This window comes from Tachypleus tridentatus, chromosome 7 (genome assembly GCF_004210375.1).
Source record: "Tachypleus tridentatus isolate NWPU-2018 chromosome 7, ASM421037v1, whole genome shotgun sequence".
Classification (NCBI taxonomy): Eukaryota; Metazoa; Arthropoda; class Merostomata; order Xiphosura; family Limulidae; genus Tachypleus; species Tachypleus tridentatus.
Genome location: NC_134831.1, coordinates 49,161,625 through 49,186,552, shown reverse-complemented (window position 1 = coordinate 49,186,552; position 24,928 = coordinate 49,161,625). Strand labels below are relative to the sequence as shown.

The following is a 24,928-nucleotide window of genomic DNA, read 5'->3' as shown; positions in this document are numbered from 1 at the left end:
CTTCTCCTGAATTCTAAGGCCCCTGGGGATATACACATTGAGGTAACTTCCCATGCTACTTTGAATTTCTCAAGAAGAATTTTTTAAAGAAGAATTTAAAGAACATTCCCAAGTCAGATACTGGTTTCTGTACTTATTTTCATGCACTTAGTCAATCTTTTACTATTATTGATCTCTCTCTCTCTGCTCTCTCTTCACTTTTCTTGGAGGGTTTACAATGACCCATAGAGCAATGATCAGTTCCCCTCAGTTTGAAGGAGACCAGCCAAAGTTGATGCCACATTCCTCAGTCAAAGTTGGACCAGCCCAACTGGGCCTCTTTTACTGCTCTCTTGGAACTTGATTCTGTTGTCATCTGTCTGCCATTGATAGATGACTGTGCAGTAACAGTTACTGCCTGTATTGTCCAGGGCTGTGTCTTGAGTGTTATACTTTTCAGTATGAAGATCTATGCTATCACTGTACACATTCCTCCTCCTGTTGCAAACGGGCTCTATGTGAACAATTTCTACATCTCATGTCAGTCATCGAGCATGAGGTTTATTGAGATGCAGCTTCAGACTGGCTTCAATCTTTTGATAAAGTGGACAGAAGAGATGGTTTTACTTTCTCTAAAACCATTTGCATGCACTTTTGCTACTAACTGGGTATTCACCCTGTTTCCAAGCTCTGTCTGAGTGATGATGTTCTTCCCATGGTTCTCAAGGCAATGTTTTGGGGGCTTATTTTTGACAGCAAGTTGACCCTCATTCCACACATAAAGCAGCTATGTGTCAAGTGTACAAGGGTACTAAACATCCTCTGTGTCCCCTCTTCTACCTTTTGGGAAGGAGATTGATGTTCTGTGCTCAAGATAAATCATGCCCTCATTCAATCCAAACTGGACAATGGGTCTTTGGTCTATGGTACTGCCATGACCTTGACATTGAATATGTTGGACCCCATTTATTATCTGGACCTTCAGTTCTGCATTGAGGCTTTCTGCACTTCTCCAGTCTATAGTTTGTTCAATGAGTTCCAGAAATTCCTCTTCACCTCTGCCACTTGCAACTTTCATTACAAACAGTTTAAAACTGCTTTCCTTATGATAGCATCCAACCTAGGCTATGCTCTTTCTGAATAGAAGGCCAACTTATTCTTCCTTTTGGCCTTTATATCCAGACATGGCTGACTGAGTTAGGTGTGTCATTGGATGACATTGCTGTCTCTGATGATCAGCCCATCTTGGCCTGACTTATCAACATCTTTACTTGTAACCTTTCTTTGAATCATCTAAGGAAGGTGGTTAATCCTAATTGAAAGTATTGTCTTCAATTTGCCAATCATCTTTTGAACCATTCTTCTATTCCCAGTTATATGGATTTTTCAAATTAGGTGACTCTGTGGGCTCTCCCATGATTTGTTGTGCATTGGTGGTTGCTCATAGGATCCTCTACAGTTTCTTTGTTCACTGTTGAGTTGTATGCCATTTCTCTTTCCATGGATTATGTAAAAGCTATGCCGTACACCAGTACTATTTATACCAATTCTCTTAGTTCTCTACTAGCCGTGGAATCACTTCACCCTGTTCTCGTCGATATTCAAAACCAACTGGACCATTTTTCTTTATGTTCCATTTCTATCTAGTTTTTTTGGATACCAAGCCATGCTGATATTCAAGGGAACAGGCTTGCTCACAATGCACCTAAGTCCATCTGTTCTGGTGCTATCATTGCTGTGCTTGTCCCATATATGACCTACAGACCTGTATTCAAGGCTCACTTAGAGTGAAAAATGTGATATGTTTTTTCAGATCATACCTTCTGTTGCTCTTTAGACATCTTGTTTCCATAAGGATCTGAAGGAGGAATTTGTTCTGACTAGGCTACACAGTGGTCACAATTTTTTAACTAGTCATTTTGTTTTATCTGGGACTGATGCACCAGTGCATGGCCTTTGTAACACTTTAGTCACAGTAGCCCATGTTTTACTGTTGTGCCATCCTTACGTCTTTGAACAATGGCACCATTTTTTCCATGAGCTTATCCTTGAAGCTTGACAGTGTCATTGGCAAAAGTGGCACTGTCCACCAAAGGGCCTTTGATTTTTATAATGCTTTTTATGTTTTTTACTTGCTTTTCAAAGGTTCTTTAGTTTCACTTTGATTCATTTTTACATTTTATTAAAATTTTACTTTTATGTTTTTTCTTACCATTTGTTTGGCACAAATAGTCTAGTTGCATTGCTATTATCCCTGCTAGTTAATTACCAGTTAGCAAATCTACAAGTTACATATTTTCAGAATAGGAAACTTGAAGTATTACTGAAAATCCAGAAAAACACACAAAAAGATTTCTTTTTGATTATTGGAATGCAGATTTGGTTCAAAATAGATGTTTTTGGTGTCTGAATGCAAAGTCTATAGAGTCTAACAAATTAGAAAATCAAATTACCAATGTTGAAAAGCTAAAATATATGATTAGAAGCTCCTATCTTTTCTGTTTTTGGAGATTTTATTATATTTAGTGAATCAAACACAGTAGTTCTGTCCACCTCTTTCCCTTCTTGGAAATACTTGCTTACATTCATCTTTTTCTGTCTGTGATGTGTAAATAACCAATCAAAAGCTCAAAATTCCCCATGTGTTTTTCTCAGCCTCTGCAAAGTGTTTACATGGGAAGCCCTTTCTTTGCATTGTAGAATTAAAGTTGTGAAGTAATACATTAGGGAGCTTGAAAAATCATATTTCCTTTTATCCATATACAACTTAGTTACTAAGCCTGATAAATTATAGTGGAATTCTGTGATATTGATATTGTAACATTATTTTTTATTATTTGGAAATGCATATATAAAACCTAAGAGTTATTTTGTTTTACATTCTCCATATACAAAATTTGACAAGGTTTATCAACTTACAGCAAGCACCAAACAAGTACGAAGCTCATAAGCGAAAGAGATTATCATTTCCTCTACTTCTTTATTTTCTGTTCTATGTTTTAAGAAAAATAACTGAAACTTAAGAAACTTATTTGTAAGTATTGATAATATTAATACTTATATAATGTATTGTAACTGTATTCCACAAAGTACTGGTCCACTAAACCATAGCTACGACACTTACATTGTGTAAAAGCCAGTTTTATACTCTTGGGAGTGGTAAGAAAGAATCAAGATCCTAAAATCAGGTAAGCACCAAGGGCTCAGGATTTCTCTCCCAGGTTCTGACGATATACTAGAACATTTTGTGAATCTTTTATTTGTGTTGTAAATGTATGTCCTTTCTTGTGAAATTAGTTGGACTGAGACCGTGTGTGATCTTTCTCTCTTTTTTTTTTTTCAGGTGATACGAAGATTGAGAGATAGAAGTGAGCCTATCCTTTTGTTTGGGGAAACCGAAATAGAAGCTTTCAAAAGACTGCGTCGCCTTGAAATTCTAGAACCAGAAATTGATCGAGGATTTCGTAATGACTTCCAAGAAGCTATGGAAAAGGTTGACCAAGCCTATCTTGATGAAATTTTGAAATCTCAAGGAACAACTGATGATGGAAAGTCAATCAATGATGTAAAAATTGAAGAAGAGGGAACAACAATGGAGGAAATTAAGGTATATTGTATAATCTTTGTTATCACAAGCTTTATAATGAATAGTAATGATTGAATAATTAGTACATATACCACCTTACGTATATGTTTATGCATTCTTTTTAGTTAACACATTTATTAATAACAGTTTTATGTAGGAAGGTTCATTGGATTTGTAATTTTACTTATGTTAAGGATTGATATGTGTGTGCACCTTTTCATTGTAGTATTGTTGATTGGACTGACCTGTCTGGTCCTTTTGTTTTCTAATTTGCAAGAATCAAAGTAAAGTCAACTACAAATGCAAATAATATTATTTAATTGAGTAGGTTTCATACAGGTAATTGGAGAACAGATATTTCTATGGCATTTCCTCAGTTAAACTAAATTTTCTGTTTTATGGTTCTCTGTAGAACTGGATGATTAACAGAAATTGCTGGTTAATTCTCTATATCAGTAATCTTTTCATTATGGAAAGGTCAAAGAATGCATGGAGCAAACTTTCAGACAGTTACATTAAAATTTTACTTGAACCACTATATTATTATTGTATACAAATAAACATGGCATCAAAATATAGTTAATGAATCAAATTTTAACTTCATAATATTACGAGAAAATATTCAAAACACTCCTCCATCTTCTTTAGTATAAGAAATGTAACATTTGTTTACTAGGCCCTCCTGCTTTTCTAATTTATTTACCAATCCCCTGAAAAGTAAGGAATTTAAAGTAAATTATTTACTATTATATAGATGTTATTGAGGCAAAACAACTTTTGTTTACAGAGTCATAAACTTGAAAATCAGATTCACTTGCCACACATACCTGTCACATCCTCTCTTTCACAGGTTGATAATAGTTCTCTTTGATTATTTATACTATATTATTCATATCTAACAGAGAAACTAAGGGATTAATCTGTTAAATTATGTGTTACATTATTTTTAGAACAGAATTTTGATATTTCATCTTCAGTTTTAAATTATATATTGCAGATTGACAAACTTAAGGTAAGACTTAAAATCTCTTTTTCTAATATTAGAAAATTGGGTATACTATGATAGTTATGAAACATTCTTTGCTTTATGAGTATTGTTATTCTGTGTTTTTAAGTGCAATTGTTTTAAGTAAATAAAATGTTTAGTGTATACCATTAACATTAAAAATTGGCTCAAGTTTCATTGGTAGTTGATAGGAAGAAAACAAGGTCATAGGTCATTGAAATATATTTCTTGTTTTTCGTGTATGGTTTTATTTATTAGTTAAAAATAACTAACATATAGAAAGTAGAATCTTGTTAGTTTAGGTAAGATAATAAATGGTAATAATAAAGATTTTTCACAAATTATGTTTGCAAGCAGCTCATGCATTGCATAATTTGATAAAGTTGTATGAGCTCTGTTTGCCAAGTGATTTACAACATCTGTGATAGGATTATTAAATAGACACAAGTCAAAAAGTAATGAAGTAAGTATAAACAGTGTTATATCATTATAAGCTTTAACTCTAAATTTAGGATCAACAATTATAGTGTCCAGTTACAACTTGCAATCACTCTATAAAAAACAGCTAATTCTGATAAGGCGTTTATCTCTGCTCACAAGATTAGCTACTCTAGTCTAGTGCTGTCCTCTGTAAGCAAACATTTTACTTTACACATACCACAGGTCTTGTATTATCTCCTAGTGGAATCAAATGGTTTCAACATGTCTTTTATGCAAATCAGCATGCATTGCTTCTCCTCCAACAGGAGAGTGACATATGTGATTCATGAAACTCACTCTATATTTTATGTCTCAACTGAACTGTCACTTCTGGTTTGACAGTACCTGGGCTCAAATGGGTTTCTTTGTTTCAAGCTTCATGTTCATTTTTACTATACTCACTAAGTGATTTTCATTGAAATTACTTCCAAGTTTATTCAGATTGTTTCTTCACTTTAATTTTATCCCAATTTATTATAGTCATTATTTATAATTTTTATTTCTGGTTCACTCTTCTTGGTTATGATTTCCACAGCTTATGTCACCACTTCAGAGGTAATACTTGTGACAAGTGCTATATTACAGGCCTCAGGTGCAGGTGTCCTAGCAGAAGATTTATCAGCATTTAATTGGAGAAAAGTTGAAAGTTACTGTGGGCAACCTCTATTTCTAGACCTTGCCCCCACTTTCTTTCAAACATGATGAGCCTGCTCATGCTGACAAGGACTTGGATCACCTATTTGCACCTTCATATTTTGTTGTGCCTTTCCATTTCCATTGTAAGAATATAGTTGAATCTACTATGGTTCTTTTGGATTTTATTTCTCAGATATGTTATGTTTTAACTTTTGCCCCATTTCCTATGAGCCATCTCTTTCCTAACTACATGACCAATCTTCACATCCTTATTTGGTTTTTCCTCCATCCTCATATATTCAGGTACATATTTACCAGTTTGAGGGAGCAATCACTGGATTTTTTTCTAACTCTGCCCCATGCCTGGTTTTCCACCTTTGTATTACCCTTGAAATTCTTTTTATAGTATCTATCTACCATCCATCTTTTTTCTAAGGTTCTCAACCGAAACCCTAATAGGATATTCTAGTAACATGTTGGCTCATTTGTATCTTTGATTCTTACTTTGCATTCATGGTTTCTCTGTTGTTGGGGCCTTCTAGGTCACAATGCAACCTTGTGTCTCTTGACTATCATTTTATTTTCATGATTTATGTGTGGCCCTATTTTTGAGGTGTTACATATTTGACACAATCCCTGAGTCCTGGTAGTCACAAGTAGCATTGGTACAACAGTCTACCCTTTCCAATTTGTTGTTTGCTTGTCTCAATTGTAGCCCAGTGTGGCACCAGTTCCAGTTTCTTGTCATTCCCCTTCCCAACTTCTACTTGTCCCTCCTTTTCTGAGTGTCTCATCTCATCATTTTCTTCAGCAATGCACATCATGTCACCAACAGTATTGATCTGGTATCTGGTAGGTTCTGGTGGGAGCTTCACTTGCTAATTTTTTCATCAGTGGTATCTTTTCGTCAAAAATAATTGAATTTCTTCAAGTTTTGTGGGAATGATTCATGATTCCCTTTATTTTCTCATATCCCATGTCTCTGTGTCTGTTTTCTTCCATCTGTCTCAGGATCCAATGACTGGCAGTGTCTGTCAGAGGCATTTTAGGTCCCATTATCTTAGCAGGCCATCAAACCTGTTCTACATATTTCAGACTCTTTGTTGTTACAAATAAACTGAGGACTGAAGGCCTGTCATAGATTTGTCCCACCTCACCTCATTTGTTCAACAGTCTCATTTTACCTTTACAGTAATTTTTCATCCTATGGTGGGTATTTCCTATGGGCTTATGAATAACCAAACTGGAGGTCACCAGTGTTTATCTACACATCCCTATCTCATCATAATTTCATCTATATTTTTGGTGTATCCGTCATGGAGTGGTTTGCCAATTACATGCTCTACCCTTAAAGCTTTCTTCCACCCCTTATTTTTTCTATCAGATGGTCAGAGCTTTTGCTCACTGTCTTTGTGCTTTAGGGCTGTGATTCCACTATTATGTGGATGACTAACTACTTTTGGCTCATTTCAACCTGGAGTTGGCCATCCATACTCATCAGCTCCTTCAAGTTGGCTGTTCAGGCGAGTTGGTTAACTCTCTGAACATGAGTTTGGGCATTTTGACCAAACATGTGACTGTTTTGTACTTGCTTAAAGTCTTTTTTAGTTTAGTACTTCTAAATTTAAGTATAATATATATACCTTCACAAAATTTAGCAGTCTTTCAGTTAACATTATGCCTTTCAGATACAAAAAAGAATTATATTTTTAGTGAACTATTTTTCATAAACTAAAATAAAGATTTGTCTATAAATATATTGAATATTTCTTTTGAATAATCTATGTATAAAGTAATTTTTGGGTTATGATTAAAAATAAAAATATTTTTCCTCATCTCAAAAATGTTGTGTTTGCTTTGTGTAATCATTCACACAATGCATTTCAAACGTTACTTCCAGTAAAACTTCATATTTTGTTTGTTATTTTCTCTATCCTAACTCAAAATTGGATGGTCAATTTAACCCGCCATTTGTTGGTATGGCAGTACATGTTTTTTCTTTGTTTCTTTAATTTTTTGTTAGACCTCGGAGCAGTTCAAACTTTTGAAGTGTAGCATTGTTGCTCTGCAGAAATATAAGACACCTATTTTACCTGTGTGATATTATTGACATTTTGTTCAAATATGTTAAAATATAATTTAAACTTGTTTTTGATTTTTGTTTGGGCTCTCTTTTTTTTCTTTTTATTTTCATTTATAATAATATGTATAGAAGATATTGTGTATCGTAAAATCATTGTTTTGCCAGTGTTGAACGTGTATGCTACATTAGATTTGTTACTTAATGTCAGTGTTGAATGTTCTACATTTTTTAATACTTGTGGTACTAAATTTTCTTTCTATTACAGTTTAAAATCACCAAATAAAGGGCATCCAATCTAGAAATATTATGAATATTAAAATATTAGTTTTTGTAATTCATGTTTTTTACATTTTTTATTTTCAATTTCATTGTACCATGGTGAATTTTAGCTGATTTTCTCTTCTTGAATATATTTGTTTGCATTTGTATAAACAACAAATGAATATTGAAGAGATGGTATGCTCAGCACACATGAAAATCTGTGAACTATGCAAAAGTTATTTTATCTCGTAAGTTAAAAAATTTACAGAACATCAAGAATCATTCTTCTACTATCCATGGGCTACACCCACAGCTTATGTACTTTGTTCAAGATAATACTGAATGAACATCTAACCAGTTGAACCATGAAGTTCAGATAGACCATATTATACAGGGCTTACCGTGGACTAAATTTTTCTGTAGCCAGGCTATTAGCCAAATGATTTTTTTGGTAGCCAATTTTAGCCAGTGTTTTAGCCAGATAGGTTTGATCCGTATCCAACCCTCCAGCCAGTCACATACGATAAGACAGTCAAAGAATAAATGACAACTAAGTTCTTATCTTCCATTTTATTTCAATGAATTTATCAAATGACCTTGCATGAATGCAGACGGGTTATTGATTTTTATCTGCTTACCGCATACTTGCATTAAAAAAATGTTGATGTAGTGAACCAGTCTAGCATTTTGTAAACAAACAGTGTTTTGCCAGTATATTCACCAATTACAATTTTTCTTCGCCAATAAACAGAAATCATAACCATTGGCGAATATGGCGAGTGACAGCGTGAGCCCTGTTATAAACAGTAAATTTCAAGCCAAAAGGGACATTGACTGCACAGAAACTTCATCCTCTTAGGTCATCACTATCTCTCCTGACTTTCAACTATCAGATGTGCAAAGATCAATTTTGTGCATAGGTCTTAAATTTTTTCCAAACTTCCCTTGTTCAGCACCAAAACAGATGTTGCACAATATTTTCTTTGTTTACTCTTACAAACCCATTTCATTTAAGCAACAGTAGCTCTGATGAGAATAATCAGAATACAAAACAAAATTCTATCTAATGACAACAAGGATATCCTTCCTTCCTTCTAATAAAAATCCTTTCATTCTAGTCAAGGGCTATGCTTATGAATGTTCTCACAATTTTAACTGGACTTTCAAACTTTTGAGTCTTCCATTCAGGCATGAGGATCAAACTGTGAAAATTTAATGTATGTTTCCTAGGCCAAGTTCCCTCACTTTTTTTCTTGCTCTTTTCCACTTTCTTCTTTACCTTTTCCTATACACCTTTTTGCATCATGTTTATCCACCAGACTTCTGTAGAATTTTGGGGGAAGCTCATACTCTTGCATTTTTCCCTCTCCCTTTATACCTGTATACTTGGATCCTCTGTTGGTGGGATCTATTTGATGGTGCACACTGATTACTTTTGTTCATCATCCTCTTCCAATTCTTTTTTGCCATTTATTTGGCATCATATTTTGAGATTGACAGTGTTTGGAAGTCTGTCTACTTCATTCAAATCCATGCTTTAATTTCTCATCAATTTCTTTTTCAATTTTTGACATTCCCAATCCTATTATGGTTTGTTTCTATGTTATGCACTCTTTCTTCCTCTCCTTTTCCTGTGCCTCCTTACCATGTTTTAAAAACCAAAATGTCCTGCAAACATTCACCATACTTGCTACTTGGTGCTTCATGTGTGGATAGTACTTTCTATTTTCCATCTTCCATTCTTCACAGATCTTTTCCTTACTTTTTTGTTGGGTTTTTTTTTCTTCTCATCACCAACTATCAGAATCAATAGGGGTTCTTCTCACTGGGTTCTGTTCCTGGTTGTTTGTAATTTGTTATTACAACATATTTGGCATCCTGTAATGTTCTTCAACTTGGACCACTTCAGTGGCCTTCCTCATTTTAGTATGGAGACTTTGTTGGTACATTTATACCAACGTGAACATTTCAGACACTTCTCTTCATATACAGGTTTTCTCCTGCATCTCGGCAGTATCTTCATTCTTATCCTCAGGGAGCATTAGATGTTTTCATTCTGCTTTATACTGTTTGGTCTGGCTTTGACTCCTATCTCTTGGTCAGAGGATCATGAATTATGCCCACCACATGTATTCATACAATCTTCTTCATCAAATTGACAACTTGCTGCCTTTTGCTCTGTCTTTTCAGGCATCTCACATTCACTACCTGTTTTTTTGGTAGAACATCACATGTGGGTTAATTTATTCTTACTTGTCTCAATCCAATATCTCTTTTTTTTTTTTTTTAGAGATTTCTTCAACTCCTACCTCATACGGGCTCAGCCATTTTCTCTTCAGTTACATTCAATGGAGTTAATAATTATCAATACTCAATCCTCTCTTTTATTCACTGCTACTAAGATTCTATTGCTTTTAAGGAGCTGGGTCTACATGAAAGCTATTCTTCCCATGGGTTTTACTCCCTTGCACAACCTTTGATCTGGGAAATTCATTGGGGATGCCTTGGATTAATTTAAATTTTCCCTTCCTCTTTACAGGTCATTTTTGTCTGATGGCTTCTGCCACCTTGTCCAGTTATTGTACCTTTTACCAGATACATGTTACAGGTTGGGGGACATAAATGTATTCACATGAGATCACTGGTGCAGGTTCTACGGGTTGGTCAAAATCTAGTTTGTCTATTCAACTATTGTCTGTTGTAACTGTCATCTAGGAGGCTCCCATTCTCATGAACTTTGTTTTTGCATGTTGAATCTCCTCTTCTGGGTCCACTCATTGCACATTTACCTGTTGGCTTGTTACATTTTGGGTTAAGTTTGCTGTACTCCCTCTGTTCTGATCTCCAATTCCTCATCTGTTGGCTCTGGTGATGATTTTCTTCAGTCTGGATTGCACTGATGATTATAAGTATGTCTATTCTCATATCTTTCTCATTCCCTGCGTTTTGCCTGCTGTTGAAGTCACTCCATGCTGAGTTCTCACTGCACAATTCTGTCCCCTGTTCTTTCACTACTTCAGCCATTTCCATTTCTTGTATCCAAGTCCCTTTTCCTCCAATATTACATACAGGCATTTCATCTTACCTAACCTCCACCCTGGCCTCATACCTGACTTTTGTCTGGTTCATTGTAGAGGGAATCCACACTCTCCACACTTATTGCAGCCCTTATCTCCCATTTAGTCTGTACTTCTTTCTTGGTGATGTGTAAGAGACAGTGGTATATTCTGCCATTAGTTTATCTACCATAGTTACTTACCTTCAAGTCCTGGGATTCCTTAACATTCTATATTTCATTTAGTTATTTCCTAGTGATATGTTTTTGTCAATCATTCCAGACTATGGTACACACTTATTCTCTATTTATCTTTTTTGCCTATTCCTGCTGTGATTTTCCTCTTGTTTTTGTTCTTTTTGTTTCCTTCATTATTTTTAATTTCTACTTCCTCAAGAATGGTTTTCATTATCCTTCTCTGTGCTTTTACCCAACCTTTTTTATACCTTTCACTACTTGTTTCTAATCCCACCTCCTTTACTCCTTTTTGCCAGTGGTCATTGTAGGTCAAATGTCTGTGTTTTTGATATATCATTTATCAGTTACCATCATGTTTTCCTTCACAAGATCTTGGTAGATTGTGAGAGAATCATCACTTTTGTGCCAGTATTATTCCTTTTCATTTCTAATTTGATTTCCCATTATGAACCGGATCATCTGAAGACAGTAAGAACCCTCCTCCTGCAATGACTCAAATTATCCATTCTTGAAATTGACCCATCAGTTATGGTCTGCTGTACTCTAGTGCACCCAAGTTAAGTTACTCTTGGATGTACATCTTTTCCACTCACTTAGTGTCATATTTTCACAAAGGACGAGGGGTATGCTTGGTACAGATAAGATGCTCTCTCACATCGATGTGTTCTTTTACAGAAAGATGTCACACTCCATGGGCTTTTTCAAGGGTACTCATCTAGATAATTTTACAACTAACCCTCCACCAACTTAGTTTTGGATTTTAGTTGCAATGTAAATAGAGGTAAGTTATATTGGAATTTAACATTTTCCTACACTGAAAATATACTTCCAGTAGATACATGTCTTTGTTCACACTTCCTGCCCATCCTCCCCAATTCTGGTGGTTGCTTTTTGCTTAATTTCAAAGTGATAATCAAACAATCAGTATAAGAAGGATTCAGCTGTACTAAGAGGGTGTGTCACACTACTCTTTGTGGAAGGTTATGGCATCCTCATTTATATGCTGCAATGCAACAATAACATGTGTAGACATGTGGATGTGTGTGGGTGTACAAAGCTAGTGTTGAGTGAAAATTTATATGCATTTTAAGTAAAGGAGAATGTTAACTTCTAGAAACACAAACTTGTGCAGCTGTGTAAAATATTTGTAGTATTTTGTTTTTTCATGATGAAAACCACTGCAGAATGACTCTCCCACAGTTACTGTTTTAAGTTATAAATTCTAAGTTTATGAATGGCTTTCCCATTTCACTTTTCAAGAAATTGACACTTTTACATTTACAGCTTTCTCAATACTTATTCATATGTTTACATTTAGATATAAGACATTTATTCACCACAAAAACCAGCTGTATCATTGTCTTTGAGATTTTCAGTGCTTTTGCACAGATATTAATTTTACAGCATTAACTTTCACTGGTTTATGATGGTAGTGAAGTGTTAGTCATTTTTATCTCAAAAATTGTGATGATACGTGTGCGTATGTGTTCACAGATAATTTTTAGGAGAATGACACAAGATTGATTGTGGAGTTTCACAGATTTGGAAGAACTGGATCCTCTACATAGCAGCCATTGGTATCCCATTTCTGAACTTTCAGCTTTATCAGTAAGTTTTTCTGTACAGAATACTACATTATAGCCTCACTTCAGCAAGCTCTTGATGATGAACATAAACTCATCAGGCTTTCACTTTGGTCTGCATTGTCTTAATATATACACTACCCCTCTTAATACCAACAGGTATGAATAAGGGCTATGGAAGTTTCCTTAAATACCATTTTTCACCACTTTACAGAGGATTCAGTTTTCAAAGCTGTTGGAGTCTGTGGTCAACCTTCTTTCAACATGTACATTTACTATTATATATATAATTTATGATTTCAGTTAATAACAGTGATATATGAATTCTTTATTTTTTGATATTTTCTAAAGCTTATATACTGTGTTTTCCATTAGTTAATTAATGTTCTATGGAACAGCATCATTTACTAGACAATAGTTGGTGATCCTAGTACTCTTTTACTATAAGTACCTATATGTTCTAAACTTTGTAACATGTGAACATTTTTCATCCTTTGATTAACAATAATAATATTTTATAGATAGATTCAACTCTAGTCTTTTTCATTATCTACTCTTTTGTTAGTTGTTTTCTTAATTCTTGTATTTCTCATTATTAGATATGTTTTTACAAACTAATTTTTTAATGTTTTATGAGTGCCTATCATCCCTGCATATGCAAAGGCTTTTCACTTTCAGCTTATAACTTTTAATTTATTACTTACTGGTATGTACATAAGATATATTTTCATTCCATTCCTTTATATTTGTCTTGTGTCTTTTTATTTTAAGTTTAATGTGTGAATCTAAACTTTATTTTTGATGAGACTAATTTCTAGACACAGGACAGTCTTTCAGATGTTTTGAACTATTTGACCATTATGCATTGGGATAAGGTTTACTACTGAAATTTGGGTTCTGCTGATGTTATTTAGTATATTATCTTTGTATAATTAAACTACCCTTCTAATATTGTAAAGCATAAGTTCCCAAGATATTTTTATTTTGCATGTGTATGTATGTGAAGTTTGAACTTTTGAGTATTAGATTTCTGCCTTCAGTATTTTATTTAGCATTGATTTTTCTTTTTTTAAGTAATAAAAATGCATGTATGTACATTTATGTAAGTGAAAATACATAAACAAAATTCTTGTTTGTAGTACATTCAGTGTATTGATAAATGAAGCTGTCTTTTTCTTCATTTTTGGTTTTATTCGAGTCATTGAAAAATATTTTCACAGTTTTGAATGTAATTGCAGAGGAAGCAATGTTTTGCTAGTCCTGATAAATATGGTTAAATTTATGTAGACACTGTGTAACTTTAGTACTCATTGCTCACATTAACGTTCTCCAACTTTTCAGTATCTGTACTGAAGTTTTATTCAGAGACAGAAATTAAGATTATGCTGGGGAAGTTGAATTTGCAGTGAGTTTAAAATGTTAACATCAGTGGAATGCCACAAGCTCCCTTTTACATTCTATCTCTAGATGTTCTGTTATACTATCACAAGATGTTTTGTAACACAAAGTTCCAAAACAGTTTCATAAATACTTCAGTTTAAAATCTGGTTTATGGCATCCTATGGAGTCTGTGATAATGCTAAAATATAGATAATGCAAATTAGTAGCTGACCAGTAAATAATACAGATAAGTAAATCTTTTGAAAAAAATTAAAGCAGCAATATACACTCAAAGGCTAAAAGAGATTATCAACATTTCTCACCAAGTGAAAAAAGACCAACATAAGTAAGGCTGGAAATTATCAGTAGATCTGTTAAATCTGTCCATTGCATGAAAACAGTATAGTCTCATCTGTGCCTCTAAGGTGTCAAAGTGCCTGTAGGACAGTAGAATATCTGGTTACTTTGGCACCTGTCTATTTAACTAATGCTTCTAAATAAGGAAACTTCTAAAATCGTAAATGTGGAGTGTTAAACCTTGATTAATATCTTCCAAATTCCATCAGTGCTGTTAATATTGAAGATATATAAGATCTTATTTTTCCGCATATTATATGAATATTATTATTCACTTCAAGAAAGTGAATGTTTCCATTTTATTGTCTTGGCTGTGCCATCTGATTCAAATATAAAAACATTTGTTTCAGTTATTTACAGGATGTGCCATTTGAATATTGTTCAATTTTTTTTAGGAGTTGAAGGATAGTAGGTTAGGCTTGGTTTTCTTCATACCAGTTAAAGAATATAACATTTCTTTAATTCAGTAGAAGACAATGACTCTTCCATGGAAATGTTTTTAAGACTTTTTTTTTGTCCACTCTGTGGTCAGAAGCTGAAACTTTGCTAAAGATAACTTTCCTTGTTTGTTGTTGTTTTTTAGTTTTCTTGCAATCTGTAATGAATGACACCTAACATAAATGTCTAATGCTAAGAGTTTTTCACCAAGAAGATAAATTAAAAACTACAGTCACTGCTCAACCAGATTTTACCTCTTGAGCATTTGAAACAATAAAGTTAAAAGCATTTATTTTTATCTGGGACAATACTGTGTACCTATTTTAGTGTAAGTTAGAAGTACATTGTTTGAAATCCAATATTTTAGTTACAGGGTTATAAGGAATGAAGATTTTTAAAGAAGTAAGTCCACACACAGTGCACATTTTATTGTATAAGCTGTTTGTTTGTTTGTTTTTTTACAGACAATGGCAGTAGACTTAGGAAAAGGAAATGACAATTATGACATCAAAGTTATTTTAGCCTTTTTAAAGGTTAGTTTTTGTATTTTTAATTCATTTTAAGTGATTTTAAAATGCAACTAATTCATTATTTTCCTCTAAAAATAATTAAAGGTACTGAACATTTTTGATGGAGAAACTCAACTTCAGGAAAAATTATTTTATAAATCAATATTTTGACTTAGTTTCATCATTTGATAATGTAATACAAAACAGAAGTACAACTGAAAACTGAAGATTTATTGAGAAATTAGTATTTGAAAGAACTACACTTTAAATAACTTCACATCATGTATGAAACAATGACCAATTGGTTTTATATTTAAACTTTAACAATGTGTCTTGGATTTGTTTTTTTTTTTATGTAAATAGTGAATATTGAAATTTTATGGCATGTTTGTAACAAATAGAAAGAACAAATTTCTAACTAATAGAATCTTATCATAGCTATTGCTTCTTTTAACATGACATAGTATCAGATCATCCCTTAACTAATCTCTGATTTTAGGTTCAGAAAAAGAGAAAGGATTTCAAACACTTATAATGTTATTTAATTAATAGTGCATGTTCCATTATTATTAATTACTTCCTGCCAATGATTCACAAGCTTATGAATGCCACTTCTATAAAATTATTTAGAGAGAAATTTAGAGAGGGTAGTTTTGACTTTGGGATAGATGATAATCAAATGGAGCAACATCTGAAGAATAAGGAGGATGTGGAAATTTTTCCAAGTCTAGCCCTTCAATCTTTGCAGATGTGATCCTTGCTATATGGGCCATGCATTATCCTGGTGTAACACAACACCTTTACGATTAATCAAAGCAGGCTTCTTTTCTTTCAATGCGACATTCAAGCACTCTAACTTTTGACAACAGAAGTCTGATGTAATTGTTACATTGAGTGGCAGAAACTCAAAGTGGATCACAGTATCCCACCAAATGCTTAACAACACTTGTGTAGGGTTGAGGTCCATTTTGAGCTGTGCTTTAGCCAATTTACATGCACTGTGTCATTGTCTGCAGCACTTAACATTTTCCAAAGTTTGACACCTCTCCATGCTGTTGCAGATGACAGTGAACTGTTGAATGGATTGAATTTAGCTTCTGTGCTAGTTCTTTAACTGTTACAGCACAATCTTCATTAAGTGTAGACAGCAGCAAGTCATCATTAAACTCAACAGGACAACCTGGACGTGGCACATCACTTAAGCTGTAGTCACCTGATCTGAACTACTGAAACCACCTTCGACATCTTTTTTCATTGAGAGACTCCGCACCATAAACACCTTGAATGTTTCGTGTAGTTTTTGCTGCACTATTGCCTTTTTTTAAACTCATAAAGCATTATGTGCCTTATGTACTCCTCAAACACATCCATTATTTGATTAATGATTGAAAAGTGGAGTTGTGTTAGTTTCTTTCATTTGTCTGAACATTTTTATATATTTTTCCATTACGTATTTTAGTCATTAAAGCCTTCTAGAAAGACAGAAATGATGATGCATTTTTTATATTAAATTTTCAGACATTACTTACAAGACGACCTGTTATAATTTGTAGGGACAAGAAAAGTTGACTTATTGGTCTGTCTAAGGTGTCCCATCGTCTGAACTAAACTAAAACTATCAAATAATAAAACTTTAAATCTAGCCCTTAACATTCATATACATATTAATCTTTCTCTTAAACATGCTCTAATCTACTGCAACATCCAAAGGCCAACTACCTTATTAGAAAGATAAAACTGTCTTAGCTGCATATGACTCCTACCCACCCAAAATTTATACTTGTGTCCCCTAGTCTTACCATTCTCACCATTAAATATGAAGAACCACAATTTTTCTATGCATTACATGTGGCTTTTCCAATTTTGATAAAACTACTTCAATACTTTAACTGCTTAGAACTGGATTGAAATTTTCTTAAATGAAAAGAACCACCCTCAACCATTATTCACAAACAGTTCGTTAGTTAATGGCTTTGGAAATTAGCTTTTTCTATTGGTTATAAACATGTTATTTAAGCAAGGTTTAAATAAGAATATTTAGTGCTATGATAGATGGGGGGAACTTCAATTGTTAAATAAATGTATTTATATATAAGTGAAATGAGAAGATAAGAGGTTAAAATGTTTTATTTGGAACTGCTAATATCTATATTTTGCATTTCTAATTAGTTTTACATTCTGAAATCCACATAAAGGAATCAAGAAAGATCAGTCCTTTGTCGTGTAAATGTTCAGAAGATCAATTTTTAAAGTATTTGTTTTTAAACAAGGGTGTACTTTGCCTTATAATTCAGTCTTACAATAATGTATTTTAGCAAAATTGCAGGAGCTATACATAGGTAAGGCTTCTTAGAGTCAGGGATATGTTAATGGGTTCCTACAGGAACCACAGCATGTGGCCATTGCAAACTGTATTATAATAAAACCAGTACCATAAAAGAATCTATAAGCTGTTCTATATTGTTGTCAGTGTTATCAATGGCTCTCTCTGTGGAGTAGCCCTTTTGCCAGTTTGCAATACATAAACTTTCTTACTCAAATTGCTGACAGACAGAAGTAGCTAGCCAGATCTCTACCTCCATTACCAGGTCATAGCTGACCTTACTCCAAAGTTATACATTATTCATAGTGTGGATTTTCAGACCCATAAACAAAAGAAAAGGGGGGGGGGGTCTTGATCTCTATAATGTCATTTCTTGATTTCTGTTGAAAAATTATTGTTGGCCTTCAAAAAAAAATAAACAGTGAGATGGTAAAACAGACTAAGGACTCAATTTTGTCTTTGCTCCAGATTTGGCTCATTTAGCAATATGAACACCAAGGGCTTGAGGTTTAGGGGGAGAAACTGATCCAGGCAGTCAGGTGGAAAACAACCTTTCCATAATGAAAATGTTTACTATTTTGGTCAAAGAAAGAGGGTCAACCATATAATCATGTAAAGATGATGCTTTTTAAGAAGTTTCTTTAGATCCTTATTAAATTTCCATCAGGTTATTTTTCTCTTCTGACTGCTTTTGGCATTTTTCTAGAAAATGTACTAGAAGTTGTGTTTTAATTCTTATCTTGTTTTTGATGTTGTAAACTCTCAGATAGTTTAGACAGTCTAGGAATTCAATATAAAGTACAAGCCCAGCAAAAGCCATAACTTCAGGAATTGCATCATCTTTGGTGTCTGAGGCATTTTTATTTCTTTTGTGCATGGAATTTTTAACTGTTTTTGTAAGCATTCAGACAATTATTTGGTAATTGCCTTCAACTTCTGTCAAGCCTCCTGAAAATTTTGCCAACAATGCTGTGTTTTGTCACTTTGGGGTTATCTTCATCAGACCTGGTCAAACTGCATGACAGCACACAGGTTTAGGCTTCCAGACAGGTTCATCTAAAACATGCAAACATAAATACTATAAGAGGCACCATGGATTGCCTATACTCTCCATTACTTTAGCTACTATATACAGTGTTGATACTAGAAATAAATGAACTTGTAACATAATATTGTTGTTGTTTTTTAGTAGGACATTCATTGTTTTGCTTTACAGTTTCTTCAGGAGACCCCTCACTGTCGATTCCTGTACGTGGTCAGGGGACCTCCGAGATAAGCTTCTGTTCTTTCAGTTTACTTCCTTTGAGATTTAAACATCCATGCATGTGTTTACCATGCATAGTGATTTATGAAGGGGAGTAGAGGACCCTGGTAGTTGAGAGGTCCAACCCTAACATACCACTTTGGCCTTGAATTTCTATAAATGGACAGCTTTGAGGTGGTTTTCCAGGGTCAATTGGCTGGTCAACTTGAGCTAGGATCTACCAAATACTAGTGTTGGACATTCTTAGTTAGTGGGTGGTGTGGACATTGTATCTGAAGCTGGTGTTTGGGTATAGTGCTCATAAAATCCTGGCATTGCTGCATTGTCCTTGTTTGGCATTGTAGTGTGTCCCTTCATAGGGCTGCATGATGGGTGGGGTCAGTGGGTATCAAAATATTCTTTCTTTATTATGGATCCCTCAACTCAAAATAAAAATAAAATAATAAAAAAACATACCACATCTTGAAGATTCTGAACAGCAGTCTTAACTCCTGTATCTCATATTCTGATATTACATTCTTTATCAGACAAATCTTTAGGGCAAATGTCTCCCTTTTTTATTCAGATGTAACTAGAAGTGCTTGCTGGCTCTCCTGACTCAGTCAAAAAGCTACGTTCCGGGCACATCTCAGCAGAAACATCCACTCAAAATCATTGTGAACTCTTCTTGCAATTGAAGGCCATTGGGGATATACCCATTGCAGTTACTTTCCATCCTAATTTGAATTCAATGTGAGGGATTATTGTTGAGAGAGATTTGAAGAATATCCCCAAGTCAGAAATTGTTGCTGGTTTTCTACCCAAGTAGTTTCTGCAGTGACATATATCTCCACTCGCAAGGATGGAATTGTGATGCAAACCAATGTCCTAATTTTGATGTTTACATCTCAACATCCACCTGCTACCATGAAGGCAGGTTATCTAAATTGCAAGGTATGGTCATATATTTCAAACCCTCTCAGATGTTTCCCAGTGTCAATGATTCAGTCACTTAAAGACATCATATCGTAGTTCCTTGATGCATGCTTGTTTTGGTGTTGAGGACCATGATGCCTGTGAGTGAGAAATGGACCATCATTGTGTTAATTGTAGTAGCTCTCACTCCTCTTATTTTTGTTCTTACTCTAGGTGGGGGAAATAAAAAGAGGTACAGCATTTGAAAATGGTTCACAATATTTCTTACCTTGAGACTCAAAAGTTACTGTCCATCATTCTATCTCAGATTTATGCTGTTGCACTCCATTTTACTGCTACATTGAGGATGCAGATAGATCTCTCCATGTCTGTTACAGATTTAGTTTCAAACCACATGAAGAATCTTTTGCCCTCTGGGGTTAAGAGAATAGATGAGTCAGTGTCAACACTTATCTCTATCCCCATAGTTTGTTTTTTTTTCCAGTGGCTCCTCAGATCTTCTTTTGGTTCCTACTTCTGGCATTTCCTTGGGCCCATCTTCTTCTTTAGCCCTGAGATGCAGAACTATTATTTGTTCACATTCTCAGTCACTGGAATTTTCATCTACTGACAGAGACCTGCCCTGGGTCAAATGGGCAAATTCTCTTCTAATAAAGAGAAACGATCTGGTCAGAAACAAAGGTTTTCTGCCTATTTTTTTTTCACATAAATAAAAATGGCCACTTTAGTACAGTGGAACTGTCAAGGTTTACATTCTAACTTGGATTACATCAAAGTACTGATTGAATTTTACCATCTTGTGTGTGTTTTCTTACAAGAAACATTGCTGAAACCTGCCAGTACAGTCACCTTTTGGCAGTTTTCTTTGCACAAGATGTCATTTATTTCTTTTTGACCTCAGTCCCTGGATTCTACTTCTACTGACAGAGACCTGCCCACTCGATCCAGGGCAGAATTCATAGAGCTTGAAAGAACCTCTAATAAAGAAAAACTATATGGTCATGAAAGGTTCTGAAAAATGGACACATTGATACAATGGAACTGTTGAGGTCTCTGTTTGAATACAGATGACATTAAGGATTTGATTGATTCTTATCATCATGTGTGTTTCTCCTTACACAAAACATTCATGAAACCTACTGATGCTCTCACCTTTCAGCAGTTTTCTTTGTACAGAAATGACAAGTTGTGTGATGGACAGATACATAGAGGGTTGGCACTGCTGGTCAATCAACATGTGGCCACCCTATCTTTGCCACTCGATACACCCTTGGAGGCCATAACCATTCTTGTTTCCTTGGGTCGTACCATCACTGTTTGCTCTCTCTACCTGTCTCCTGGAGAGAACTATGATCAATCAGACTGATGCTCTCACTGTACAGTTTCAGTCTCCCTTTTTAATCCTGGGGGTCTTTAATGGGTATAATTCCCTCTGGGGTGGTGCTGATATTGATGGTAGGGATTGTTCTATAGATCATATGCTCTTGAATTATAACCTTTCTCTCTTCAGTACTGGTAATTATACCAATATTCATGCACCTAGTCAGTCTTTTACTGCAATTGATCTCTCCATTTGCTCCCCTTCACTTTTCTCTCATTTCTCTTGTTGGGGTGACAGTGACCTACAGGAGAGTGGCCATGGTCAGTTCCACCCTACCCTCGTGCCACAGTGGAAGCCAGACCAGGCCAATTGACCCTCTTTCACTGCTTTCTTGGAACTTATTCCTGCTGTCATCTGTAAACTATCAATACACAACTGTGTGGCAGCAGCATCTGACTGTATTGTCCAAGCAGCTGCTCAGTCTATTCCCAAAACATTGACAAATTTTTCCACAGTATCCTTATCCATGGTGGAATCCTGCCTGCCATATGGCATGGAAGCCTCAAAAACAGGCATGAGATTCCTTTCATAGGTATCCCACACTTTCAAACCACATTGCTTTCCAGCAGACCCATGCACATACTCAGCAGGTAAGATATCAAAGTCAGAAGGAATCTTGGATTAACTTCACAACTAGCTTCTCTTTTACCACCAGTTCCAAAGTCATATGGAACAAGATTTGGAAGCTTAGTGGGCATTATACTTCTGCCTCCTTTCTATCTTGCTCTCCAATGGCCAGGAAGTTGCCGAAGCCTAGAACATTGCCAATACACAACATGAAAACTTTTCTCATGCATCTAGTACTTCTGCCTCTTCCCTCACTTTCTTAGCCATTAAGATTTGAGCAGAATTATCACTTTTTTTCCTTTTGAGTATGATTGTCCCTTTACACTGGTGGAACTCAAGCGTACTTACTGTTCATCAGTTTGGCAGTATATCAGTTGGACCTGATAATATTCACTACAAGATGCTGCTCCAGTTATTTCCTGCCTCTCTTGCTATTCTGCTGGTTGTTTTAAACTATGCAGCAGGAGAATGCTATTTCTAATGCTTGATGCCATGCTATTTTCCTCTCTTTTTCTAAGCCTGGGAAGGATCCCAAGATTGCTTCAGACTACTGCCCAATTGCTTTGAAAAGCTGTCTCTGTAAGCTCTTAGAGAAGATGTTTAATGCTCTTCTTGTTAGGATTCTTGAATCAAACAACCACCTCTTACCCATCTAGTGTGGGTTTCAATGGCAGTACTCCATCATGGACCACCTGATTCAAAGCTATTGTCAAGAAAATAACTGAAAAGCCAACTTTCAAAACCTCACTGTCTTACAAAAATTTGTTTGCAATCTAAAGATAGTTGTCTTGTTTATAATATTGTCTACCAGCTTACATGTAAAACCTACCATCATATGTATGTAGAGGAACCTGGAAGAATCCTATACACATAAATAGGAGAACATACTGACTCTCTTTGTTAACAAAAACATGAAAAAAGCTTAGTTGAAAATCACTTATTTTATTAATCATAGACAAGTACTCCATCATGGACCACCTGATTCAACTTGAAATATCAATCAGGAAAGCCTTTCTCCAGCAGCATCATCTTGTTTCTGTATTTTTTCACATTGAGAAAGCTTATGATAGTATGTGGAGATATGGCATCTTTTGAGACCTCCACTCGTATGGGTTGTACATCCATTTGCCAATTTTTATTAAACATTTTTTATGAACTACTGGTACCAAGTCCTTATGGACTTGACACTTTTCCTTTCTTTCTCACAGAAACTTGTAGTCTGTCACAGCTGTCTTTTGAGTGTCACATTTATCATTTTAAAGATTGATACCATCAGTGGACAACTCCCCCCCTACAGTTGCAAGCTGTCTCTATATTGACAACTTCTACATTTTTTGTCAGTTGTTGAGCATGAGGTTTATCGAGCATCAGCTACAGACTGCTTTCAATCATTTACTGAAGTGGACCACAGCAAACAGTTTTATTTTTTCTCACTCTTAAAACTGTTTGCATGCACCTTTGCCATGAACAGAGTATTCACCCCAATCCCAAGCTCTGTCTCAAAGAAGTTGTGCTTCCATGGTCTCTGAGGCTTCTTGGGGCTTATCTTAAACCATAAGTTGGCCTTTATTCCAAACATGAAGTAGCTATATGTCAAGTGTACAAGCCTACTGAACATCCTCCATGTCCTGTCTACCACCTCTTTTGGAGTGGATCAATGTTCTATGCTGAAGATCTGTCATGACCTTATTTGATCAAAACAGGACTATGGTGTTCTGCCAGGACCTTGCCATTGAAGATGTTGGACCATAAAATTGGACTTTCTTTTGTTTTAACATGATTCCCTTTTACATATTTTAATACTTTTACTTTTATTTTAATTTTTTACTGGTTGTTTGTCACAAATAGACTAGTTGCTTTGTGCCAACAAATGCTAAACAACCATCAGCCAACCAATCTTTAGTAACATTCCATAAACTACTAATTGTAACTGACAATACAAAATTTCAAATGACTTAAATAATAAATTATAATTGAATCTGTAGTGTGTGTTTCTAATGCATATGTTGATCAATTAATGTATCTGGCTTAGATACATCAGTAACATATTTGGACTATGGAACTACAGACTTTCTTTTTTAATTAAATTTTTAAACTTTCTAAATTCCATAGACCCCAACACCAAATTTACCTTGAATAACTCAAATGACAAAAGGGGCATAGAATTTCTTGACATTACCTTTAGAATCAACAGTGACAATAATATACAGTCTACCTTGTTTCACAAACCAGTTAGAAAGCAACTCTTCCTCAACTTCAACTCCTCTCATTCCAAAACTTCAAAGAAAGGCACAATTATTGGAGAAATAAAGATAATCAATCATAACTGTAGTTAAGAAAACGATACATTCTCTGAATGAAATATCACTGAGCAACAAATATTCACCTTTTTTTACATCAAACAAATTTTCAAGAACTATGACATGCAAAAATCATCATCGTAATAACAATATGAAAAAACACAGATGAACACAAATTGCAACACAAAAAATGATAATTTTTACAATAGTTCTAACTGACAAAGCTATTGTCAAGAAAATAACTGAAAAGTCAACTTTCAAAACCTCACTGTCTTACAAAAATTTGTTTGCAATCTAAAGATAGTTGTCTTGTTTATAATATTGTCTACCAGCCTACATGTAAAACCTACCATCATATGTATGTATGTATGTAGAGGAACCTGGAAGAATCCTATACACATAAATAGGAGAACATACTGACTCTCCTTGTTAACAAAAACATGAAAAAAGCTTAGTTGAAAATCACTTATTTTATTAATCATAGACAAGTAACACTTGATGTGAAACCACCATTCTCTGTACAAATCAACACTAAAGCTACTAAATATACCAAGAGAAAATCCAAACAAGCTCTTCTCATCAGACAATTGTATCCACAGATGAATAGGAACAAAGGAAAGCACTTAT

The 24,928-nt window shown here is 34.7% G+C and overlaps 1 protein-coding gene across 1 annotated transcript in view; it reads left to right on the top strand.

The window, feature by feature from the left end:
* Positions 1–24,928, top strand: part of Prp18 (pre-mRNA processing factor 18) — a 49,505-nt gene that overhangs the window by 11,784 nt on the left and 12,793 nt on the right. The window contains exons 4-5 of the mRNA XM_076511528.1: positions 3,323–3,586; positions 15,507–15,575. Coding sequence (XP_076367643.1) covers positions 3,323–3,586; positions 15,507–15,575 — 333 coding nt within the window. The remainder of the gene's footprint in view (positions 1–3,322; positions 3,587–15,506; positions 15,576–24,928) is intronic.